Source organism: Cibotium barometz, chromosome 22 (assembly GCF_041138505.1).
Source record: "Cibotium barometz isolate CiBa-2024 chromosome 22, ASM4113850v1, whole genome shotgun sequence".
Classification (NCBI taxonomy): domain Eukaryota; kingdom Viridiplantae; phylum Streptophyta; class Polypodiopsida; order Cyatheales; family Cibotiaceae; genus Cibotium; species Cibotium barometz.
Genome location: NC_141067.1, coordinates 980,246 through 1,006,970, shown reverse-complemented (window position 1 = coordinate 1,006,970; position 26,725 = coordinate 980,246). Strand labels below are relative to the sequence as shown.

At 45.8% G+C, this 26,725-nt stretch overlaps 1 protein-coding gene across 4 annotated transcripts in view; it reads right to left on the bottom strand.

Moving 5' to 3' along the window:
• The window catches only part of LOC147626142 (long-chain-fatty-acid--[acyl-carrier-protein] ligase AEE15, chloroplastic-like), a 130,546-nt gene that overhangs the window by 26,352 nt on the left and 77,469 nt on the right, over window positions 1-26,725 (bottom strand). For 3 of the 4 annotated variants that reach the window (XM_086816249.1, XM_086816250.1, XM_086816248.1), the window contains 2 exons: window positions 8,997-9,076; window positions 4,939-5,078 (listed from right to left, as the gene is read on the bottom strand). In XM_086816249.1, the coding sequence (XP_086672375.1) occupies window positions 4,939-5,078; window positions 8,997-9,076 (220 nt within the window). The remainder of the gene's footprint in view (window positions 1-4,938; window positions 5,079-8,996; window positions 9,077-26,725) is intronic. The other variant, XR_015268557.1, reaches the window with a different exon arrangement.

Below are 26,725 nucleotides of genomic sequence, written 5' to 3'. Positions count from 1 at the left end.
GTTCCTAGGTGTATTTATATTTCTAACCTCACCTTATGGGGATAGTTGACCTAGGTAAGGGGAAGGAAGAGACAGTGGGGAAAAGTTATGCAAGGTTGTGACACGGATATCGGAAGGGTAGTTTGGACAAGGCAACAAATTCTTTGTGTAGGATTGGTAGGGTAAATCTTTCATCCAGTTTAGTGCTGACTTATATGCTCCCCCCAACTCCCTCCCTCCCCCCCCCCCCCCCCCCCCCCCCCCCCCCCCCGGCGACTGGCCTTAGGTCCAAGATCCTCCCATAGTTACTGTCTTTTCACCACCTATAGGCGCATTTCACCGCCCGTAGGTGATGCCACCAAGTGGCGGTTTAAACCTAGAACCTCTTGACCCCAAAACAAACACTTCACCACTTGAGTTACCACCTCATTGGATGTTGAAATATATGATGTACAAGTGGTAAAGGGTGAGAGAAAGTGGTCATGTAGGTGTGAACACACCCCAAATAAGATGGACATGTGGGTGGAAAAGGGATCTAGGGTTGGCCTAACCCTAGCCATTGGTGAATCATATATAAAGGGCAAGAGGCCTCACTTATTCTAACACAAGTGACACAACACTTGAAGGTGAAGGTCAAGCCAACTTTGGAATGGCTGAAGTAGAAGGTAATATTGAAGCTTTCTATACATCTTGTATTCTTGCTCATAGCCTTGCAAAGGCTAAGTTCCCCATCAATCCCCTTTTCTTTCTCTCACTATCATAAGCCATTCACAACCTTATCAAGGATGGTAGTAGAAGAAGGTGAGAAGAAAAAAAACGTAAAGAAGGAAGGCAACAAGAGAACTTCATCAAAGTCGAGATTCTGTTATCAAATTCAAGATCTTTAGTAAGTGAAGGAAGCGAAGAAATCGAGAAAGCGAGAAGAGAAGAATGGCAAAAAAAACGCAAGCAAAATTGATAAATTTCTGGTTTTTTTGGTCGATTTTTTCTATCAATCTGGTTTCCTCAGTCGACATCTCTCTTTGGAGCCTTGGAGAGTTGAAGAGGAAGCATTGGAGCTTCTTTACAAAATTTTTTGGATCTGAAACCCTCATCAAGGAGATGAAAGACATAAGAAAAAAAAAACGCAGCACGTCCATTCTTGCGTTTTCTCGGCGGCCGTCGTTCGTCTCAAAAACTTCCGTCACATTGTCATTCCGTCCATCACGCTGCCATCGTCTGTCAACTGCCGCCGTTTTGCTCTGCGACTGGTGAAGTGGTTGTTGTAACAACAACATTATAAGCTAAGCAATGTGCCAACTCGATATCAGGTCAGGCGGTAGGCAGCACACGGCAATCAGCAAAGCACACAAAACGCCTCTGTGTTTTTTTTTCAAAAAAAAAAACACACATCCTAAAGGTTTACAAACCTTTGCCTTTTTTATTTTTTAAAATCAAAGTTTTTTTTTTTCAAGAACAAAAAAACCCAACCCTTTTTACTAAGGTTTTAAAAACCATTCAAAGCACTCACCTTTAAACCTTTCTCCAAGGTTTTCCTTAAACCTTTTACCCTAAGGTTCTCAACTGTTTTTTTTCTCAAGTCCTCAGAGATTCTACAAAGGTTTTTTTCCCTCATTTTCTTCAAGCTCGAGGCAAGCGGATGAAGAAATTATTTGTGCCATTCTCACTTAGGAAGTGCAAGGTATGCACAATTTCTAAAACCAAGCAAATCGATGCATCAAGTATGAAATCCGATCCTAAATTTTTTTTATGAACTCGTGTGCATGGAAGTTGTCTATTGTATTGTAATGGAGTTAGACCCTATCCTTGTGTTGATAAACAAGTGGTAAGACCTCTTCTAAATCAATGTTCACATTGGTGTACATATTTCTGTATCATGATGAAGCTAAAGGTGGAAGCAAGAAGCATATTGAGAAGCACATACATAAGCTATTAAAACATGGGTGGCAGCCATGTGTTAGTCTATGTGGCAGCTAGACTAAGGAAGCTAGCATGATTGGAAGGAGACATGTACGCATGAAGCGTGTCTACCACAAGAAAGGATTGGAGAAGCACGAAGATGCAACCAATGAAGCCAATGTAATGAAGAATACGGTACATCCAAATCCCACTTGAAGATTGTCTTTTGCAAGAAGATGGTTTCATCAAAGCGAAGGAGCAACAAGGCTGGTGCACGAAGCCACTATGGAAGAGATGGTACCAAAGATGTTACTAAGGTTGAGGGGAATTAAGTAAATTCCTCAAATGTTCTACATAAGAAACTCTTCTAATCGAGAAGTAGAAGCATGTTTGCTAGAATTGGGAGTGAACCACATTTCTCTATAACTCATCACTATTATAAAAACCTAATTTATAAAGGCTACCTACCTTGTCATCTATCCTATGGTTGAGAGGGGATCATTTTGTTCTTGTATGTCCAATGCCTACCTTGCTCCATGTTTGGCATTGTCTCATGGTGGCATTGAGAGGGGGTGTTGAAATATATGATAATGTACAAGTGGTAAAAAGTGAGAGAAAGAGGTCATGTAGGTGTGAACACACCCCAAATAAAGTGGACATGTGGATGAAAAAGAGATCTAGGGCGGCCCAACCCTAGTCATTGGTGAACCCTATATAAAGGGCAGGAGGCCTCACTTTTTGTAACACAAGTAACACAACACTTGAAGGTGAAGGTCAAGCCAACTTTGGAGTGGCTAAAATAGAAAGGTAATATAGAAGCTTTCTATACATCTTGTGTTCTTGCCCTCTCTCAAATATGTTGCTCTATCTTGCCATCAACTATTGTTTCCGTTGTGCTATGCTTGTAAAGCCCGCATAGGACGACCAAGCACACAAGGTTAATACTTATAGATGGGTGCAAACTCACCTCCCAACCATAGATTCCATCAAGAATCTCCCCCGAGCCACAGGCTAGGGTTCCACTCTCCACATGCCAAGCCAGTCTTGGTTGAAGCCCTATGTTGAACCAGCATTGCACGTAGTCTTAGATGAACAACAGCTAGAGATGGTTGAGAAGCCAAAAGCCATCGAGCCCAAGCACATTCTCCTCCATAGATGGAAGCATGGTTTTGGTCCCAAACAAAAAGAATTCTATACGAAGTTCAAGGACCGAGACACTCGTGAGGCCATATGACTAGATGAAGAATTCTTCGAGGAGTACCCGCAGATATTGTCAAATATTGTCGGGCTACTTGGAAGCGATGAACCTACCACCAAGCTGAGTAGGACAGAATGTCACATGCTTCTTCTTTTTTATGGAACCACTCCTTCATTAAGGAGAGTGGTATATTTATATTTTCCCAAGTCGGGATAGCTACTACTCATATATCAGAAATATTGGAAAAACACTTCTAGCTGTTGAGAGGAAAGATCTCCGAGATCAAAAAAATCTCGGAGTGAAAGTAAAAAAATCTCATCCAAGAAAGGAAAAGACTGTAATCTGCTAAAGGTGAAGAAAGGCGGCCAAATATCCAGAAGAATTTTCCAAAAATATTGTTGGGAAATCGCAATCGCAAGTGCCCTCACAGTCTGTCTAAGAGAACACGAGAAGAGAGGCATCCCCATAACAAATGAATAACTGTCTCTCGGTGATGAGAACACCTTTTCCAAGAGAGGGGAACAATGTTTCTCTTGGCTAAAAAGGTGCCAACTGGCAATGCACCCACAATGCATCTCCACAAGAAAAGTCTATGTTTGAGAGGCAATTTGCTTTTCCAAACTGCAGTCAGAGAGACCTTCCACCATCAAAGATGGTTTGTTTAGATGCCACAAGTGATTTGCATGTGAGGGAATGTCACATGCACCTTGAACAATGATGCTATGTGACACACTAGCTCAGCATTATATGTAATATCATACAGTATTAATAGCTTTTTAGGATTATTTGTCGTAAGCCGTGGCCCCATTGTGAGCCACAGTCTGGGACATGTCAGGGATGAGCTACATAAGTCATTCTTCCAGCCTTAGGTATTAGCATCAGTCCCTTAACCCACTTGGAGAACAAATCATGTAGGTCACCCTAGGCTAAGTCAGTCCATAGATGCATGAAAGAGCATCTAGAAGCGTTAAATCGGCATGTGCACATGGGCCAGCCCACATGGGGCTTGCCTTGGCATGATGTTAAGGCATCATAACCCCATATAGTCCCTAGTCAGCCAGCCTACCAAGGCCATAAACAGCCAGGTGGCCAGCATCAGATATCAGGTGGACAGTCGTGCCCTCGGTACTGAGTCAAAGGCCTTAGGATAATGCCTGAAACAGCAATAAACTCTCTATTTGTGTGATCTGGCCTCCTCAATGATGGCTCTCAGGGCGAAAGCCGAGGGTGAAAATTGCCTGCTCTACGGCACTCTAACTCTAGCTCTCTACCCAGGAGAGTGGATCTGTTTCACAGATGTCGGCAAAAGACAAGTGCTCTGTAAGGAGGTCTTCAAGGTCCTTTTGCATTGGCATTCTGCATCTTTCTTAAGGATTGGGTGACATTGGCTGGAGTAAAACAAGTGGCTGAATTGGGTCGTGGGGTGTGTGATATATCTCAGGAGGTCTAGTGAGGGAAATTATAAAGTTGATGAGCATAGCCAAACTATGGGGTCAGTGATGGAAGTAGATGGCTGCTTCTCATTGAGAGTTCTCCAAGCATCCTTGCTATCTGCACTCATGAAAAGCTGGTATAAATCTGCCTCATGCTTGGCTGAAAATACTCACCTCTTTTGATAGGTAAGGCACTCAAAGGGCCTCTGCATCTCATGCGCAGAGAACTGCCCCAATGCCCCTCCCCATAATAGGTAGAGGCATGTAGCTTTGCATCCATCATTATACCAACTATTTTGAGAGCGAGATCCACTTTTAATGTTTGCTGGAATCAGAACTGACCATGATAATATAGTATGAATGAGTACTCTAGAAAGAAAGAAAGTTATATTGGAGAGACAGAGAGAGAGAGAGAGAGAGAGAGAGAACTATTTCTGCAGTTCACTATGGAATAAATTTCTCAAACTCTGGTGAGTTGCATCTGTATGTCTTTCCTCAGCATCCAAGAAACCAGCACTCTTCAACTCATCTTTATTTATTACGATCAATGCACCCAAGCGTCTTTGATCCTGCAAACAATATATAGATTTTAATCAGTCATATACTAAGGCAAAGTGCACACAAAAGTGGAGACAGGTTTAGCAAGGGACATGCATGCAAAGTTCAAACCAAGAAGCATAACACACTCAAAACACTTAAAATTATACCTGCTCCCCGTACATAAAGGAAAGTTGCTACCTTATCTGTAATCCATGTTGTCTACCTTATGTATAGTAAGTGTTGTCAATAGCCTTGATGCATCTAGCTCTTCAAATACTTTATATGCTACGATCCTGGTTATAAGCTCCTATGTTGTGAATGCAATGCCAAGCCTGTTTGGCAAATTTTGGGAAAGTAGCTTCAGCTTTCGCAGGAATCGCATATTTTGTCACTCGTGATATATTTGAGATGGTGACACGTACTCCCACACTTTACGTTTTACATTTTAGAAAACCATCCCTAGTGCAAGGTTGGCCTCTTTTCATGGCTACCAGCACATCTAGACTTGGAAATTGTTGTATGATTTACATGGTGGTCACGAGCTGTGCACAAGGTGAACGAAACAGATACACAATACAGAGAGGAAGAACTATAGCAACTGTAGAGAGAGAAGATATGACAAAGCTCTAGTGAGAGAAAGTAGTGCACAACTCAACGACAGTTGCTTGATTGATGATACCCATCACGAAGTACATTACCTTTATAGCCTAGAGGTCCATCTAGCTCATAGACTCACATTCAATGCATGCTTATCCACCCTATATAAGAGTGGGTTCACACACACATACGTGTACCATAGGTGAGGTGTGTCACATTATCCCCGACTTGCATGTTGTCCTCAACTTCACATTGCCCATATAAAGTACCCTTTCATAAAACGAGAGATCCAAGTAAAGCTCAGCCAAGGTACTCAAGATCCCAAACACTACAAGCCCGCTTCGCATCCAATGCAAAGGCTCACATTCCATCCTTGCTGCATCAGCACAAAGACCTGTAAAGAAATCTGCGGATGACCAACTCTCCCCTTATCCAGCATTTTTGGTTTGTCCAACCATCAATGAAGAAACACTGCAGCCAGTCGAGCATCCTCCGGTAGCCCACGGGAAGAACACTCCATAGAATGGCCTTGCAAAACTCCACTATCCAAACTCTAGCCACTAATGCATTGGCTAAGATGGATCACAAGGAACTGCTTGCACCAACTCCAATGCACCCTGAAGGAAGAGAGCAAAGCAACGAACAAAACTCCCTGTAAGAGCTCCACTAAATCTGTATCCATGAGTACTCCTTAGCATCTGTATGTCTAGACCACCATCTCCATGTGCAGCATACTCCAAGTAATACCGCTGTTGATCCACCAAAGAAGAAACTCTAACTATTGTCATTACAGTCTCCAAGAAATCAGTGCATTGTGAAGACCCACCAATTCGCATATCCTTCACACATGTAGACAAATCCGATGACATGTCCTCTTGTGGTGCCTCCATGACATCCAACATTGAAGATATTCCACCCCTAATGCAAAACAGCAAGTGAGAAGAGTCCTCGAAACGAGCTCAGCAACGGAAGCAACTGCCACTGAAGCCAAAGATTCTCCATCTAGTGCAAACAACAACCGTAAAGACTCTCTACAAGAGACCTGGCAGGAAAACTTCGCCTGTCCATGCCTGTGGCCTGATGCGATGAATTATGAAGCTCGTGTGTGCTCAAGCCACCAAGAAATGAAAAAAGTTGAGACGCACACACATGCATCTGCTGCACTCTTGTTCGAAGAAGCCTCCTCTTCGAACTGCTCCAATTCTAGAGTATCCTCCTATCGAGGTTCTGGGAAAACCACTTCTTGTAGAGAGCACCCCCGATCTAAACTCCAACCACATTGAAACTCCACATATGAACCACCATCCTTGGCTTCCAAAATCCCCACATATGCCTTCCAATGAAGGAATCAAACGGAAACCCATAGCTTCCTAGAACTGCTGAATCAACACAATAACCACCACTACCTCTAGGCACTAGTATCCTCATACCAACATTTCCTTGCCTGTTGAGCGCTATTGCTTGGTCCTCCCTATGGACACCTCCCTGTGGAGCATAATAAACACGATACACTAAAAAACACGCTCCATCCTCCAAAGTTGTCTCCAATGAAAGCTCATCTTCTAGCACGACCTCCAATGGTTAAGAAATGACCTCTGTTGCTAGAGAAAGGGAAGACCCTTTGGACAACTCTCCCAATGGTTTGGAAGAATCCTCCAGATGTGCCTGTTGTTGTAAGTGGGACAACACACTTCCCCACTAGAATTGGGTTACCCTTTGCAACCTTTACAATGCCAGAGTTAGCACAATCCTTGCCCTTCGGCTTCTTGTCTTAGGTCCAAGACTTGGAACTCTCCCACACCATGACCACCCTGTCAAGACAGGTTACCATGGTGTCCATACCCATACTAGAAAGTACTTCCATAAGGGCTTCCGAATCCATGATGAACATCCAAAACTAGTACCGGGTGAGGAGAATCCCAAAAAGTGGCTTTTTCCAACCCCGACTTGTGCACTCCTCGAAACTACGGGTAACGGCTCTACCCTAACCAGGCTGCCAATGTACACGGGTGAAGAAAAAGAAAAAAATTTGGAATTCCCTAGACGCTGATGCCAACTGTAGATCACCCGCAGCTATGTGCTAGGGTTTGAGATTAGAGAGAGAAGAGATAGCTGCATAATCAAACACACAGCATGCATGAATCCTAAACTACTGGTGTGCATGTGCTCACCTGTGCTCTACTGTAGATTCGCTTGGCCAGCCAACATTTGAAGAGAAATGCTCTGTAGACGCCTAGTGCTGAGAAGTATGCAGATATAAATGACAAATTTGCCACTCGTATAAATATGCACCGTTAGTGGTCGGCCAATTTATTTGCTGTCGGCATTTTGTCCACCAACGGGTGACTGACATGTGGCACCTGCACTGACCAGAAGCCTGCCCGACTGCCTGTGCACACATCCCAAGTGCCCCTACCGCTGCGCATACTACCAAACTGCCCTCGAGGGCTGGCTGGCCTGTGTGCCTGCTCCCCGAATGCCTTACAGGCTGCCCACGTGTACCATAGGTGAGGTGTGGTGTCACATAGGATCTGTTGGGATGAAGCGTCCGGGTCTTGGCACCTCTACCCTCTAGTTGCAGCTTCTAGTGTTTTCAACACCTCTTCAGGAAAACAAAACAGCAATTATCTACAAATCAGGCTCGATGTACTATATAGAGCCCTCAACATGCCCTTTTTCTAGGCTTAGTGCCTCCTATGCTTTCTGAAAAATGCTGATTTCTCTTAATCCACTTATTGCCACCTAGCACACTCAGCAGATCTGAGCTCTTCCAACTATCTCACACATGGTAACTATGTGTGTTATTCCATAACTCAATACATGCTTCCATTTTCCATGTAGTGGTGATTTTCAAGTTTCTATACAATGCCTTAAGTTTTGAAGTTTTATGTTCTGCTCTACCAAAGGCCTTACCCTAGTATTTAGTGCAGTTTTATGAACCCGTTTGAGAAATGATTTTTCCACTGCTGAATATGATTCTCAGAACTTACAAGATAACAAGAGGTTCATAAACATCTTCCATGTGTCCACCATTCAGAAGCAAGAAGAGACTGTGTTTAGTAGGAAGAGACCTGGTTCGCCAGTAATATCCTTGTGTAATGTGTAACTGAAGACTCTCAGAAAAATGCCTTAATTCTGTGGCATACAGTTGTAACTCCTATATTAAATTGGCAGCTTAGCTTTTTACTTTCCATAACCATCCTTGTAGCTGATTAAGTCACAAAACTTCTCAAAAGGCAACAAACCAGCCAGAAAGAGAGTTGTAAAGCAGAAAAGGAAGACAGACAACAGGAAAAGTCCTAAAAATACTTCATCACTATGAATAACATTAAGTATAAGAGAGTTTATACCTGCCCTACAACCATAATTTGTTGAATAAACTTGCTCCGCATTGCAGCCTCCTCTATTACGGTAGGCTCAATATTTTCCCCTGCCATGACTATGTTTCAGTCATGTGCAAGAAGCAAATCTCATTGCAAGCACATCAGTATTGGCACATCAATTTACTTTTTTTGTTCAATAATTTCACTTGCCCATAACTATGTTTCAGTCATATGCAAGAATTGAATTCCAGTGCAACAAAATCAGGGTTCCCTCAACAAAGAGTGTAGAGCATCGAGGGGTTTTGTTTTAACAGAAACGGGGATTTCTTTTATGGAAACAAAACATACAAGAACAACAGTTCCTCAAAGATGCATTTACTGTTGGCGAGGTGAATAATAAAGTTAATAATCCTATTTAATCCCTGAAGGAGAAAGAGAAACTAAGAGGCTTTCTACTGTCAGCCTAGACGCTCATTAAAGCAGTCCATCTGGACTAACCTAAATCCTCCTGCAAATAGAAAAAAGAGTGCAAAAACCATAATGAATTAAAAAATTTGATAGTCATTGTAAGAATTTAGGGAAGATAGAAGTAGTGATTAGTCATGATGATTTTCTTCGTTTCGAGGTTTTTGGGATTTTGTTTCAAAAGGTTTCGTCCCTTCGCTAAGAAACCGCGAGGTTTTGAAAAATCAATAATTTCAAAAAGTGTAAATACTTAAAGAACTTATAGTAGCCATGTAAAAACAATGTAATAATGAAAAAGTGGTCTCTTCTCACTCATCTCTAGGAATCATCCTTATTTTGGTGAGGCATTATAGCAATTTTGCTTGATTAGATGCCACAAGTGGTTCAATCAAGGACTCTTATGAAATTGAAGAAGAGAAGGTAGAAATTTGGAAAGAGTTAAAACATTGAAGGAAGAAAAAGGGGAATGGAGAGAGGAGGAGAAGAGAAAAAGAGCAAGGGAGAAGAAGAGGAGAGAAGAGGAGGAGAGAAGAAGAGAATGAAGGAAGTAGCAGAAGATAGAAAAGGGAAGGAGGGAGGCAAGAGAAGAAGAGGGAAGGAAGGTGATGAGACGGATATGGAAGAAAAACAAATATAAAAAATCCCATAAAAATAAAGCGGGGGAGAAAAACAAAACCTGAAATTTGGGTGAAATTCCGTACTAGAGAGGTTTCGAGGTTTTTAAAAACTGTTTCGAAGTTTCGAGGTTTCGAGGTTTTGAAAGCTAGAAACAGGTTTTTTTGTTACTATGATTTTGTCACCAATTGGCCGACCATTTGGTCCATCTCCAGTTTTGCGTCTCATTCACTTGAGGCCAAGCTGGTGTCTCATGTGAAGAGGCCAGTATTTTTGCTTAACATGGACGGGAGCCAGACTGGTGCCATCCATGTGTTAGCAGGATGATGTCATATGGACGGGAGCCAGACTGGTGCCAGACTGTGTTCTATCCATGGGATTGTCACGCCATGGAAGGGCCAGTATTTGTGCCGTGTCTTGCCTATGGGACTGTCACTCCATAGGGAGGCTCGTGCCTCGAACTGTGTTTTACCTATGGGACTGTCACTCCATAGGAAGACCAAGATTTAAGTTTTATGTCCTGCCATTTTTGTGCCCGACAGATGTTTTGTACTTGTTCCATGAACGGGAGATATGTCCATGATACTATGTGCACATGCACTCATGTTTTGCATGTTTGAAACTGTTTTTGCATGACTTGTATTCTTGTGTTTGCTTGCTTCACGTGCCACTTACTCAGCAGGGACGCCTGCCCCAGTGAGTCGTGAAGTTTGCTCTGTCTTCTAATGAGTTTTGTTGCGTGTGAACAGGTGGTAAGTGTATTGCACTTGTTGGTTTAATAGCTTTATTTCTAACCTTTCATTTTATAAGGTGGTAAGTTCACATTCATTTAAAAGGTGGGCACCCATTATGGGCACCCACGTGTGGGCCAAGGTGGGGAGGGAAACCCCACACTTAACCCCTTAAGTGTGTGGGGGTGGGTGCATGGCCACCTACCCACACCACACCTTGAAGCTGGCCGCCCCCATGCAAGCTTGGGGAGCCGGCCAGCTATGGTCGTGTAACTCCTCTCCAATCTCTACAAAAGAGAGCGACCACCCCACCCGTAAAGGCATAGAGCCGGCGATCATCTCCTGCTCGTTGGCTCTCAGGCGGCTATAGCCAGGCGGTTACTACTCTCTTCAAGCTACGCTACCTCCACCTCTTCAGTTGGCGGCTGTGTTTGTTCTCGAGCAGGCTGCCCTCTCCTCTGTAGGCGACCATAGCAGGCGGTTGTGCTCCTGTAGCCAGGCGGTTTCACCATCTCCTCAGGCGGCTGCGCCTCTCCCACTCGCAGCCACAGGCGGCTGCGCGCCTGTCTACTGTGGGCGGTTGTGCCTCCTCCCCACGGGCGGCTGCAACCGGGTGTCTCTTGCCCATACAGGCAACTGCGCCACCCTACAAGTAGCTGCAACAGGCGACATCTGCACTTTCCAGGTGGCAGCGCCTCCCACAGCAGGCTGCCCTCCTCATCCTCCACAGCAGGCGGCTACGCTTCCTTCTCCTCCACAGCAGGCGGCTATGTCCTGCTCAGCAATCGGCTATGCTCCTTTGCAGGCGGTTGGTTGCACCTCCCTTCCATACGCGACTACAGGCGGCTCTGCACCTCCTAGGTGGCTACACTTTCTACACAGGCAGCTCCTCCTCCTCCTTCTCGACAGGCTGCTGCGCCCTGGTGTCCACCTCTAGTAGCTGCACGGAGACACCTCAGGTATTTGTCTTCCATTTGCGAGCTACAAGTAAGTGAGTTCAGATTTAAGTAAAGAACTTTGTTGTAAATCTGATAAAGGATTCTCTCTACCCCCTAACACCTGTTCGGTGCCGGGTAGTCCAAGCTTTTGGAGAACCACGGTCCAAAGGTGCCGAGATCGGGAGAGCCAGGCGTTAGTACGGGAGCGCCTGTTTGTGCGTGGTCCTGGAACACCAGTGGGGCGCTCTCCGCCGATTCCAGTGAAGGCACAGGACCGTAGAGACTGGACCACTCGAGTGGTCGCTCTCCTTCGAACATCTACTTCGAGCCTTTTGTTTGGTATTGTATTCATCTCAATTGTACATGGACATCATCCGGTTCTTTGAACCCATGAAGCATTGTATATGTTAAATACTCCCGATAATATATCATATATTGAGGGGGGGGTCGGCCTGTTCCGGCCCCAGTGCTGGTGTCCATCTATCAACATTTCATTTCATTTCAATTTTCAGTTGTTATTAAGTTGTCCATTTCAAATTGTGATATTAAGTTGTGCTATTACGCGTGTGGGTGTCCAACGGAGTCTATTCCCACTTGATGGGATCGGTTTCATTGGTATCAGAGCACAGTTAATTCCCTCTTCTTAGTGGGGAAACGAACCTGTGTATTCGACACCCCGCTTCTAGCACGCTTAACACAATGGACGGCCAAGGCAACCCTTTGGAAGTGCCTAATTCGAGCGGCCCATCAAGTGCCTCGCGTGGTTCTGATGCTTTACAAGGAAGGCACAAGCCCCTTGAGACGGTAAATGATAGTGATTCAAAGGGACAACTGTCTCAAGGAAAGACAGTCATGCAAGAAGAAGAGCCTGATGCAATGATGGCTGAATTGAGCATATGAGAAAGCTTTTGCAGGCACAAGAGCAAGAGCTGAAACTTTTGCATGAAGATCCCCATGTGCAAAGTGCCATTGAAGCAAGGAAAGCCGATGCAATGGTAGATGTGACTTTTGAGTCCATGGCGGAAAGAAGCCAAGGGAGTTGGCACTTTCTTACCTCCTCCGCAAAGGTGACATCAAAGAGGGGGAAGACGGAGAGCTGAAGTTTAGAAATCCACCTCGCTTGAAGCATGGAGATCCCGCATCTCAAAGGTTGAGGTCATTCATGCAAAAGGAAGAGGTGATAGTCACCTCTCGTCATGCATCTTCTCCACAAGGCACAAAGCCTGACAAGCATATGTATGCTAGTGCTCATGGAGGGCATGATGGTCACATGCATTCAAGACATGTATCCCATGGTAGGGGTGACAGGTCTGCCACTAGAAGAGCTTTGCCTTCTGAGTTGTCTCATGGAGAGACATTGCCTTATGCAGGAAAGTCACATGCATCTGATTCTCAAGTTCGTGGAGCACATGCCATCGTGCTTCATGAAACTTCCAAGATGGCCCATGGAGCCCATGCAGATAGGGCTGCCCCATTGGATAAGGGGAAAAGAAAAAGAGAGGACCATGAGCCTCATGCCAGAAAGCTCAAGGAATTTAAAGCAGGTGACAAGTCCGTTAAGTTTGATATTTTTCATGGAGAACATGATGCTTCCAAAGTGTTAGCATTTATGGCACAGTTTGACATTGCTTTTAGCGATGAGGACTTCACTGAGAAGTCTAAAGTACGCCATGCTAGCATGTTTTTAAAGGGGACCGCTGCTCATTGGTGGATCACTGAAAAGATCACCAAAGACCCCATTTGCACCTGGAAGGAGTTTAAGGACAGATTCTATGCTCAGTTTTTGCCACCAAATGCGAAGCAAACTCTCACCCAAAAGTGGGATAGACTTGAGCAAAGAGATAATGACAGTGTGCAACAATTTTGTACGTGATAGCATTGTACCAAGTCATCAAAATGTGGATGCTATGACTTATGATAGGTTGAATTTTCTTCATGCATTCAACGACTGTTTTGCTGATGCATTGCCAGGTGAATTACCTCCCCAAAGGCCCGAAGATCATCGCATAGATCTTGTGCCAGGTAGTTCTCCACCTAACAAACCCGCATACCGTGTGAGTGCCGCAAAACAAGAAGAGATCATGAAGCAGGTAAATGAGCTTTTAGAGAAAGGTTTGGTTCAGCCTAGTTCCTCACCTTATTGCTCTCCTGTGCTTCTTGTTCAAAAGAAAGACGGCTCATTCCGCATGTGTGTGGACTATAGAGCTTTAAATAAGCTTACCATCAAGAACAGATTCCCAATTGCGCGTATTAATGACATTTTGGATAAGCTTGATGGTTCGGCTTGTTTCAGCCGACTTGATTTGAAAAGTGGTTATCACCAAATACGAGTGGTGCCACAAGATGTCCATAAATCTACATTCAGGACAGCCTTTGGATTATATGAATCTTTGGTAATGCCTTATGGTCTCACCAATGCTCCTGCCACGTTTAATCGTATGATGGATAGGATATTCCGACCCCATCGCAAATTCACAGGTGTATTCTTTGATGATATCTTGGTTTTCTCCAAGAATGAGCAAGAACACAGAACTCGATTGGTCACAGTGTTCAAAGAGTTGCGAGAGCATAAACTTTTCATTAATGCCAAGAAAAGTGAGTTCTTCCTTTCAGAGATACATTATTTGGGTCACATTGTATCCAAGAATGGAGTAACAATGGATCCTACAAAGATAGAGACCATTCGGAATTGGCCAGAATTGCAAAACGTACATCAAGTACGTAGTTTTCTGGGATTATGTTCATATTATAGGCGTTTCATAAGGCATTTTGCCATGATAGCCACCCCTCTACATGATCTCACAAAGAAGAAAACCACTTTCAAATGGAGTTCAAAAGAACAGGATGCTTTCTTGCAACTCAAGCATGCTATCATATATGGACCTATATTGATAGTTCCTGACTTGCAAACGTCATTCGTAGTAGAATGTGATGCTTGTGGCCATTGTATAGGGGCTGTCCTAAATCAAGAAGGGCATGCAGTTGCACACGAGAGCCGTCGTTTGCATGATGCTGAGCTTCATATGGATATCTATGAGAAAGAGCTCTTGGCTGTAATTCATGCTTTAAAGATATGGAAACATTATCTTTTGGGGCTGAATTTGTAGTCAAGACAGATCATCAAAGCTTGAGATATTTTCTATCTCAAACAAAACTTTCGGAGAAGCAGATGAGAATGGCAAACTTTCTTTCCATGTTTCATTTTCACATTGTGCATACTCCGGGAAAGAAAAATGTGGTGGCAGATGCATTATCCAGGAGGCCTCATGTGGCTGCAGTCTCAGTGGCCTCTCATGGAGACTTATTTTCTATGCGAGATTTGTATCATTTGGATGCTGATTTTTGCCATATATGGACTGATTTGATGGCTGGTCACTCACATGCCTCTTATGTTATCAAGGAGGGTTATCTTATGAAGGATAATTGCCTGTGTCGTGAAGGATTTGCGTCCAAAGGAGAATGTCACGCTCCACATTATGCTGGTCATAGAGGTATCATGCCCACTACAGGCATGATTGAGATTGATTTCTTTTGGCCAAGCATGCGTAACGACATTGAGGCTTATGTACGTGCATGTATTACTTGCCAAAAGGTGAAATTTGACAGGCAAAAACCTCCAGGTTTGCTTCAGCCATTGCCTATTCCCTCGCAACCTTGGGAAAGTATTACTATGGGACTTGCCTAGATCCCAGCATGGAAATGATGCTATTTGGACCATTGTGGACAGGTTTAGCAAGCGAGCTCATTTCTTGCCCGTCAAGAAAACCATTAAAGTTGATCATATGGTAAAGCTTTTTCTTGCTAACATTTTCAAACATCATGGTATGCCTAAATCCATTGTTGGGGATAGAGATCCCAAGACTACGAACCTCTTTTGGAGGGCTTTATTTGATAATATGGGTACTAAACTTGAGTTTTCATCAACTTATCATCCCCAAACGGATGGCCAAAATGAAGCTGCAAATTCAACCGTGTTGGATTTGTTGAAGTGTTATGTGGCAGATCAAAAGACTGCATGGGAGAAGTATCTTCCACTTGTTGAGTTTGCCTACAATAATACGATCCATGCCTCCACGGGAAAGGCTCCGTTTGACACTATTTATGGCAAAGTGGTATTGCCACCCATCCTTCGTACAAAGGATGAGATTTTTGCAGCTGATGAATATGTTCGTGACTTGGATGTAGCCTTTGCTCAGGTACGGACAGCCATTGCAAGGTCTCAAGATAAGCATAAAATGGCTGCAGACAAGCATAGAAGGGACATGCAAGTCAAAGAAGGTGATTGGGTTTTCCTGAAATTTGAGAAGGCTAGGCTTCGAAAGAGGCCAGACAAGAAGGATCATATCCTAAGCTTTCTCCTCGCTATTATGGACACTTCAAGGTGATTCAAAAGATCAATGAAGTGTCATACAGGCTTGCTTTACCTAGTCATTGGAAGATTCACAACGCATTTCATGTGAGTCTTTTTCGGAAATATGTGGGACCAGATCCTGACGAGCCAGTCACAGAAGATCCGCCAGAGATTGATGAGCTTGAGGACATCCTCCAGCCAAAACAGATTGTCTTTCACAAGGAGCGAAAGCTACCTGCAGGAAAGCTTTCCAGGAGATACCTTGTGAAGTTCAAAAATTATTTGCCTATTGATGCAAAGTGGGTAAATGAGGATTATTTTGTTCACTACCCACAGTTGTTGCAGGCATATCTTGAGGCTTTTCAGTTGAGGACAACTCTTTAGAAGCCCGGGGGGATATCACCAATTGGCCAACCATTTGGTCCATCTCTAGTTTTGTGTCTCATTCACTTGAGGCCAGGCCGGTGTCTCATGTGAAGAGGCCAGTATTTTTGCTTAACATGGACGGGAGCCAGACTGGTGCCACCCGTGTATGCCCTGGACTATGTTCTATCCATGGGATTGTCACGCCATGGAAGGGCCAGTATTTGTGCCGTGTCTTGCCTATGGCATTGTCACTCCATAGGGAGGCTCGTGCCTGGAACTGTGTTTTACCTAGGGACTGTCACTCCATAGGAAGACCAGGATTTATGTTTTATGTCGTGCCATTTTTGTGCCCGACAGATGTTTTGTACTTGTTCCATGAACGGGAGATATGTCCATGATACTATTTGCACATGCACTCATGTTTTGCATGTTTGAAACTGTTTTTGCATGACTTGTATTCTTGTGTTTGCTTGCTTCACGTGCCACTTTGAAATCGGCCTTCAGAAATCTGACGGGCGGTGAAACAAACACTCGCACATAAAACACTTCAACGCCATTGAAGACCTAGAAAAGGAAAACAAACATGGGGAGCTAGAGTGCTCCTGCAAACAGTATACGGACACCGATTGGCCCCAAATCGCAGTGGCGCCCCTTGCGGTATTTCTTTAATTGATTAAAAGAGCTTTGATTACAATAAGGCTGGAAACTCAACCGTCACAGTAGAACCCCTGAAGCCTGCAAAGAACCTGCATCATGGCTTCTTGTCCACTCGGCATCCACAAACAAGTCCAGCCATTGTTCGCATCAAAAGACTCTCTCACATTGAGTCTGCATACAGAAGCTTTCTCCCATGATCAGGGCTGCCACAACCATCCATAGCCTCTCACACTATGAACAGCATCCACCCTGACACATCCAGTGCTTCTGCATCACCACACAGACTCCCAAACTGTCTCTCAAAAGAGAACTCGTATCACAGCACAGCATACCATACAGTTGACACACCTGTAACAACCCTCTCTACCTTCCAAGGGTACTATCCATCTCTGTCATGGATTCCCTGTCCCTTGCCCAATCAGTAGCAAGGCTGTACCAAACATGTGTCCATTCCTGTACCCTCTGCCTGCATGTGACCCATCTCCTGGAGAAACCCAAAAACATGTTTCCTCGAGAAACCTACGACCTGTTTCCACATGAAACCCTTAGGCCTGTTTCCCTTTGAAACTTCTGTCCTGTTTCCATACAGAAACATTCATGGCACCATTCAACAACAGTGCCAACAACAGCATACATCAAGTTACCTGTTTCGTCATGAAACATCTGGCAACAAAGAGATGCCCATAGCTGTAGGTCCCTCTGTTCCTTTCTAGCAGAAAGAAAACAATCTGCTCCATGAGCACGCAGCCATGCGAGCTTGCATCACTCCCATGCCAAGAAACATAACCAAATGACCTGTACTTGCAGCCAAAAACCCAAGCACATAGCTGAGTTTGCAGCCAAACAAAAACAGCCCATAAACAATCCCAAAACAGTCCCGAACCAAAGCATAGAGAAGCTGAAAGTTCCATCAGTTGAACACCATCATCATGATGTCTATGTTCATGAAAAACCAGCCCCTGTCCTCCTAGGAGAAGAGCACGCAACCCTGAGCGCCTGCAATCTAGCCCTCCTGTGCACCAAGCGAGAGAGAGAGAGAAAAGAGCATGTACCACAGCTTTAGCCCTCCCTCTACTGTTTCTCCTGCAACTTGCCACCCTCCACAAGAGAGTGAACAATCCTGTCGGTCAGCAGTCCTCACCACGTGGAATCCAAAGCTGTACTTTTCTGCAGCCCAGCCAGCCGCCTAGAGAGAGAAAGAAAGCGTGCAGATGGACATCCTGCAGGACCCACGACTGAAGGTAAAACATGAGCATATGAAAGCACTCAATGCATCCAAACACTACATCCACTCATGGCCATCCCGCAGGAGTCACACCCAATTGTGCATCCATGAACATAATAAAGCACTTGATGTATCATACCAACATACATGCAACACATGACACAATGCAGAGTATTTCCCAATGTATTCTCAATGGTACCAGGATCCAATGGCACCAGAATACAAAAATACCTCTACCTCAAAAAGTGTATGCATACATGCACAAACAGAGTTCGATCCATATATCCATGAGCCAAACCAACTTTAGGACTGCTCGCAAGACTTATGCCCTCCATAGAGTTATCCATAGTTGCAGTTATAGTTCAAGGTGCGCGCGACTGTGAACCATACTCAACCATCATCTCATGTGTCTAGAACACAATATCATAGAAGTCCCATAAGCAGATGTACTGTCAGCCTCAGTACCTTCGGGTGAATACAAAGATGTCACCAAGCGACTCCTAGATGATAACTGAGCCTGTCTGTAACAAGGGAGCGGGGGTGCTACCCCCCTCTTGAGCATCAGGCAATGCTCCAGACCTATGCTCTGCTAAACCTGAATGAGCCGTAACAAGAGTCGACTCCAACTCATAGGCATCAAGATAAAGCTGCAACTCCTGAGGTGAATCTGCTAAGTCACCCTCCTCCATCCACTTCGCATCCATCAGTGAACCTCCTCCATCCACTTCGTATCCATCAGTGAACAGCTCTTGAACTTCACAGGATAGCGACGGGAAACCTTACCCTGTACCTTTCTTTCCTTATGTGCAGTATATGCTCAGGAATAAGAACCTCATCAAGTTCCTCCACTTCCATCTGAGCCTCATCTGATACATCCTCAGGCACCCAAAACTTGCTTGCACTCCACCCAAGTGGTAAGCACAAGTCCTCGATGAAGCATAGTAGATCAGCACTGCTAAACATAGAAAGAAACTATCTTCCGAACCCATGAAGCCTCTATGAAGATACCACCGGTGACAAACTGTCGAAAGCGATAGCCTTCAACACATCTCCTACACCAAAACACTTCAACTGCTTCTTGTTCCTGGCCCACTACTTTTGGTCCTTGGTGTCTTTTCTCCTAAGCTTCATCTTCAGCTCTTGCTCTTCACCTCATATAGGCAAAGACACAAAATCCTGTACTGTGTCCTGCACTTCCTTTTCACTTTCCTCATGTTGAAGCTTTTGATGTGACTCTCGTGAGACAACCACGAGCTCGCCCCCTTAGGAAAGTTGGCGATTGTTCCGGCAACGGAACCTTGAAACCGGCCTTCAGAAATCTGACGGGCGGTGAAACAAACACTCGCACATAAAACACTTCAACACCATTGAAGACCTAGAAAAGGAAAACAAACATGGGGAGCTAGAGTGCTCCTGCAAATAGTACACGGACACCGATTGGCCCCAAATCGCAGTGGCGCCCCTTGCGGTATTTCTTTAATTGATTAAAAGAGCTTTGATTACAATAAGGCTGGAAACTCAGCCGTCACAGTAGAACCCCTGAAACCTGCAAAGAACCTGCATCATGGCTTCTTGTCCACTCGGCATCCACAAACAAGTCCAACCATTGTTCGCATCAAAAGACTCTCTCACATTGAGTCTGCATACAGAAGCTTTCTCCCATGATCAGGGCTGCCACAACCATCCATAGCCTCTCACACTATGAACAGCATCACACCCTGACACATCCAGTGCTTCTGCATCACCACACAGACTCCCAAACTGTCTCTCAAAAGAGAACTCGTATCACAGCACAGCATACCATACAGTTGACACACCTGTACCAACCCTCTCTACCTTCCAAGGGTACTATCCATCTCTGTCATGGATTCCCTGTCCCCTGCCCAATCAGTAGCAAGGCTGTACCAAACATGTGTCCATTCCTGTACCCTCTGCCTACATGTGACCTATCTCTTGGAGAAACCCCAAAACATGTTTCCTCGAGAAACCTACGACCTGTTTCCACATGAAACCCTTAGGCCTGTTTCCCTTTGAAACTTCTGTCCTGTTTCCATACAGAAACATTCATGGCACCATTCAACAACAGTGCCAACAACAGCATACATCAAGTTACCTGTTTCGTCATGAAACATCTGGCAACATAGAGATGCCCATAGCTGTAGGTCCCTCTGTTCCTTTCTAGCAGAAAGAAAACAATCTGCTCCATGAGCACGCAGCCATGCGAGCTTGCATCACTCCCATGCCAAGAAACATAACCAAATGACCTGTACTTGCAGCCAAAAACCCAAGCACATAGCTGAGTTTGCAGCCAAACAAAAACAGCCCATAAACAGTCCCAAAACAATCCCGAACCAAAGCATAGAGAAGCTGAAAGTTCCATCAGTTGAACACCATCATCATGATGTCTATGTTCATGAAAAACAAGCCCCTGTCCTCCTAGGAGAAGAGCACGCAACCCTGAGCGCCTGCAGTCTAGCCCTCCTGTGCACCAAGCGAGAGAGAGAGAGAGAGAAAAGAGCATGTGCCACAGCTTCAGGCCTCCCTCTACTGTTTCTCTTGCAACTTGCCACCCTCCACAAGAGAGTGAACAATCCTGTCGACCAGCAGTCCTAACCACGTGGAATCCAAAGCTGTACTTTTCTGCAGCCCAGCCAGCCGCCTAGAGAGAGAAAGAAAGCGTGCAGATGTAGCCCCTGTGCGCCAGCCTGCTGCAAGGAGGAAAAACACCTGCTGTGCAGCCCCTACCTAATCAACGTACAGTCCAGCCTTGCTCTCTATCCACTGTGCGTTTCTGCTGCAGCTGCCTGAGCACAAGTAAAGACCAAGCAAGCCTTGCTGCCCGACTGTGTGCTTAGAGAGAGAAAAACCAGCCAGTGTTGCTGCTCAACTAACCCGCTTGCTTTCCCACAATCTCCAGCACCTGCGAGTAACTCCAGTCCAGCCGCCAGCCCCTCTAAAAGAGAAAAGCACACCTCTTTGCTATAGTCGCCTGTGTGCCAACCTTCTCCCCACGATCAGCCTAAAGCGCAGCCCTGAAGCACGCCTGGAAGCATAGCTCGCCAGCCCTGATTTCTCCCAAAAAGCACATGCGACTGGAACTGTAGCTCGACTCCCTCTAAGAAAAGCATAAAGGCCACGATTATCCCCTAAAAGGGGTTCTTTTTTACAGGCTTTTAAACCTTTGTCCCCTCTAAAACCCTTTGTCCCCATGGGTTATGAGAGAAGACTTTAATCACTTGGGCCCCTTCACACTTGGGGTTGTCCACACATAGGCTTACTTTTTGACTCCAACCTGATACCATTCACACTATCCATCATGTCCCCATGCACACCTGCATACTGTCCAGAGAAAAACACAGGGTCGTGACACACTTACTCAGCGGGGACGCCTGCCAGTGAGTGGTGAAGTTTGCTCTGTCTTCTGACGAGTTTTGTTGCGTGTGAACACGTGGTAAGTGTATTTTACTTGTTGGTTTAATAGCTTTATTTCTAAACTTTCATTTTATAAGGTGGTAAGTTCACATTCAATTAAAAAGTGGGTACCCACGTGTGGGCCAAGGTGGGGAGGGAAATCCCACACTTAACCCCTTAAGTGTGTCGGGGTGGGTGCATGGCCACCTACCCACACCACACCTTGAAGCTGGCCGCCCCCATGCAAGCTTGGGGAGCCGGCCAGCTGTGGTCGTGTAACTCCTCTCCAATATCTACAAAAGAGAGCGACCACCCCACCCGTAAAGGCATAGAGCCGGCGATCATCTCCTGCTCGTTGGCTCTCAGGCGGCTGCACCACTAGGCGGCTCCAGCCAGGCGGTTACTACTCTCTTCAGGCTGCGCTACCTCCACCTCTTCAGTTGGCGGCTGTGTTTGTTCTCCAGCAGGCTGCCCTCTCCTCTGCAGGTGACCATAGCAGGCAGCTGTGCTCCTGCAGCCAGGCAGTTTCACCATCTCCTCAGGCGGCTGCGCCTCCTTCAGGCAACTGCGCCGGTGGCTGCGCCACCTACAAGCAGCTGCAGCAGACAGCAGGCAACATCCGCACTTTCCAGGCGGTAGCGCCTCCCACAGCAGGCTGCCCTCCTCATCCTCCACAGCACGCGGCTACGCTTCCTTCTCCTCCACAGCAAGCGGCTACGCTTCCTTCTCCTCCACAGCAGGCGGCTGTGCTCCTTTGCAGGCGGTTGCACCTCCCTTCCATAGGCGGCTACAGGCAGCTCTGCACCTCCTAGGTGGCTACACCTTCTACACAGGCAGCTCTGCACCTCCTAGGTGGCTACACCTTCTACACAGGCAGCTCCTCCTCCTCCTCGACAGGCTGCTATGCCCTGGTGTCCACCTCTAGTAGCTGCACGTAGACACCTCGGGTATTTGTCTTCCATTTGCGAGCTGGAAGAAAGTGAGTTCAGATTTAAGTAAAGAACTTTGTTGTAAATATGATAAAGGATTCTCTCTACTGCTAACACCCGTTCGGTGCCGGGTAGTCCAAGCTTTTGGAGAACCACGGTCCAAAGTTGCCGAGATCGAGAGAGCCCGGCGTTAGTACGGGAGCGCCTGTTTGTGCGTGGTCCTAGAACACCAGTGGGGCGCGCTCCGCGGATTCCAGTGAAAGCACAGGACGGTAGAGACTAGACCACTCAAGTGGTCACTCTCCTTCGAACATCTACTTTGAGCCTTTTGTTTGGTACTGTGTTCATCTCAGTTGTACATGGACATCATCTGGTTCTTTGAACCCATGGAGCATTGTATTTGTTAAATACTCCCAATAATATATCATATATTGAGGGGGGGGTCGGCCCGTTCTGGCCCCAGTGCTGGCGTCCATCTATCAACATTTCATTTCATTTCAATTTTCAGTTGTTATTAAGTTGTCCATTTCAAATTGTGATATTAAGTTGTGCTATTACGCGTGTGGGTGTCCAACGGAGTCTATTCCCACTTGAGGGGATCGGTTTCAGATTCTATGCCACGTGCACCTTGGATGCAGGCCTTGGAGAGACCATCTTTTTGCAAGAGAGAGCCCATAGCAGATTGGAGGGATTTCATAAGCAGGAGAGGAAGGAGGGAGGCAAGAGAAGAAGAGGGAAGGAAGGTGATGAGAAGGATATGGAAGAAAAACAAATATAAAAAATCCCATTTAAAAAAAGGGACGGGCAGGGCCAGGGAGGGGAAGGGAACAAAACCTAAAATTTTGGTGAAATTGCCGTACTTGAGAGGTTTCAAGGTTTTTAAAAACTGTTTCGAAGTTTCGAGGTTTCGAAAGCTAGAAACAGGTTTTTCTGTTACAATGATTCCGCCCCTTGGGCAACCAAGGCGGAATTTTCATGTCAACAGCCAACTACTCCCCCCGGCTGACGGATGCTTGTGCCATCGTGCATGGCATGGCCCAATGTTTAGTGCTTTCTATTGGGAGGTCTGCATTTGGCCACCTCAATTTCTATGCTCTCAAAGAAGCAATAGACTGAACAGATTTTTGGATTCAGGTGCACCAAGTGTTACGTCTTGAGGTTCACCAAGTTTGCTCCATCTTTGTCATTCCTAGCGATAGACTCTCTCCAAGACATTAGCGATAGACTCTCTCCAAGACATTAGCTTCTTTCTCTAGCCCACAGCTCAAGATCAACTAAAGACCTTCCAAGAGCATGAGAGGAGTGCCAATGCGGCGATAGCTCAAGTGGTAGAGATGTTTGTCTAGGACCACGAGATCCTAGGTTCAAAACCCCGCATGGTGCTTCCTTGGCAGCATCGCTAACGCACGGATAAAAAAAGTGTCTGGCGGTGAAAAATGTAACTACCAGAGGATCTTGGACATAAGGCCAATCAAGGGGGGGGGGGGGGGGGGGGGGGGGGGGAAACAAAGCATGAGAGGAACCTACACGGTAGCCTTGCCTCTCTTTAGCATCTGGAGGAGCAAGCTCAAGACAACAGATGGGTGGGTGCTCATAAGATGGAGGCTGCCCGTTCCACTCTTGAGGCCATTGAGGCTCAAAGGATGGAGTACCCATGCAATGTACAAGCATTTTTATGGACTCCATGGCTTGGGACAGGTCTTCGCTTCAAGTAGCCCACAACACCGTAGAGACATGAGTTCACTACCTGCCATCCCGGATAGGGTGGTAGCATTGGATCCCCCCAGGATCGCGCCGCCATCGCCACTAACTTCTATTGCCAACTTTTCTCAGCAAACCCACCTTTACACGCTTCATGATCAAGCAAGCTTGTTAAAGGATTTGGCAACACATGAGGGCCGTTGTGTTACCCGATCTGCAAATAGCCATTCTCCAAGAAAAAGATTGAGTGGGCGCGTCTTCTATACACACATTGGTGTTTTCTTCCATTTTTTAAATTCCTTTTCAGTTCTTCAATGGGTCAGTACATCCGTGGTACCATTGTATTACTTATGGTTTCATAGACCGTTGGGATGTTCTGTAGACATTTGTTAGGTAGGTACATGTGTGAGACATAAATGACCGTGTCCAGCTGGTCATAGTGTGTGGACATTATCTAGGGTTAGATGTGTGTGGACACAACTCATAGTGTGTTGTGTGTATTATGGATTATGGCTTTATGCATTGTGTGAGAAGGGAGATGGCTTCCCTCTATGGTTAGGGTTTGCAATATACATTAGGGTTTGCTCCTCTGTGTGTGTCTCCTCTCCCTCTACCTATTTTTCAACATGATGGTTGTGACAGTGGCCGGTATTCGAATGAGACAAGTGTCATTCACTTCACGCAATATGTCCACCTATTTGTACATTGCTGGTAGAACACGTAAAAAAATTTTCTTTCCACTTGTCCGACCACATTCAAGTGATGAGAGGGCATGCTCCCCTATCTCCCACCCAAGGCTGCCACTTCTCTTCCTCTTCCTTGCAGAGGCCATGAGCGTTTTTTAGCACTCACAGGACACGAGACTTCAGGGGCTGAATGTACCTATCAGCACCCCCTAGAAGCTCCTCAATGCAGAGTTTGCAGATGACACTGCAGCCTAAATTTCCAGTTCAGAAGGGAATGCGCTTCGCCGCAGCAGTAAAGGTGTTTTGCCTCGCCTCCGGCACACTCATCCACTCGCACAAGTCATATGGCTTCGGTGGCACCCTCTCCCACTACGAGCAGTTGATACCTTCCAATGGATGCCCAGAGGCACCACGCTCCATACCTTGGATGCCAAGTGGGCATCTGCATCACCCCAAAGAAGCAAAATGCCCCTCCTGAGCATTTGGAGAAAGCTTCTTTATTGAAGCTCAGATTGTCATTGGCTCGCCGTGTGGTAGACCGTAGTGGCCAACCAAGTTCTCTTGTCCACCATATGGTATATCACCTTTTTCCCCTATTTTTCTTTTTTTTTTCTTGGGAAAGGGATCCTTCTATTAGTAACTGAGAAAAACATCCATAATGGTAAGTACAAATCCATCTCCAATGGGAAACGCCAGTCAAGATAAACAAAAGGGAGGATGCACTCCTCTGGCTGGCCGCTCTAGGAGGAGAAGGCTATCTCATACAATGCGGGGGGGAGGGGGAAATATCCACACAGGTGGTTTGTAATGCCAAGTGGGCTCCCTACCACTATCTCTAAGAAAGGGACCGCGCCACCAAATCCTGAGGAAGGCCTCCCAACAAATCCTCATGCAGTCTGAGCCGCCCTGAAGCTGCCCCCACTGAGCTCGGAGGGTATGAATGATATCGAGGCAGATGCTCCGGATAGACTCCGATGGCAGGGTGAGGGTGCCTTCAATGGCTTCACTCCATCAAGCTCTCCATATATACCATGCGGTTATTCTACTGCAGATCTCCCATCTCTGGGATAGAACCTGGGGTCCAACGACCAATACACAGCGCTGGAACTGGCACAATGGAAATACAAAGGTGAGAGACCTGAAGGGCTAGTCCACCAGCCCGGATGTTTTATGAAGGCAATCTGAGAGATTATGCTGTATGCTATTTCTGGAGCAGTCCATGCCTTGACATTTGCAAAGATCTCCAAGTCTCTTCATGGAGCACATCATTTGGCAGTAGACTCGGGAAATGCAGCTGGCACATTAACGCATCACCACCTTACCCATAGCCAAGGTTTTAGCAGCACCATTGACCCCTCTTACCTCCCACAGACTAGCATTTGGAGCTCATCAACTGCATCACAGCCTAGCATATCTGGCATGTGTGCTCTAGTGAGGCCATTAGGGACATGGTCACCCCTCCGGCAGAGACCATCCTTTAATCTGCACAGACATCGTTCACACCCTCCAGGGCCAATAGGAGCACCTCCATAACAATTCTCAGGTTATGCAGGAGCGTCACACAGATTTTCACTGCACTTGGACCCTGGGGCTCTTCCTCACTTGAGGCGACAGCATTATTGTTTGGAATTATCAGCCCTGGTGTGGCTCTTCCTCCCACCCCCACCAATGAATTCTCCCT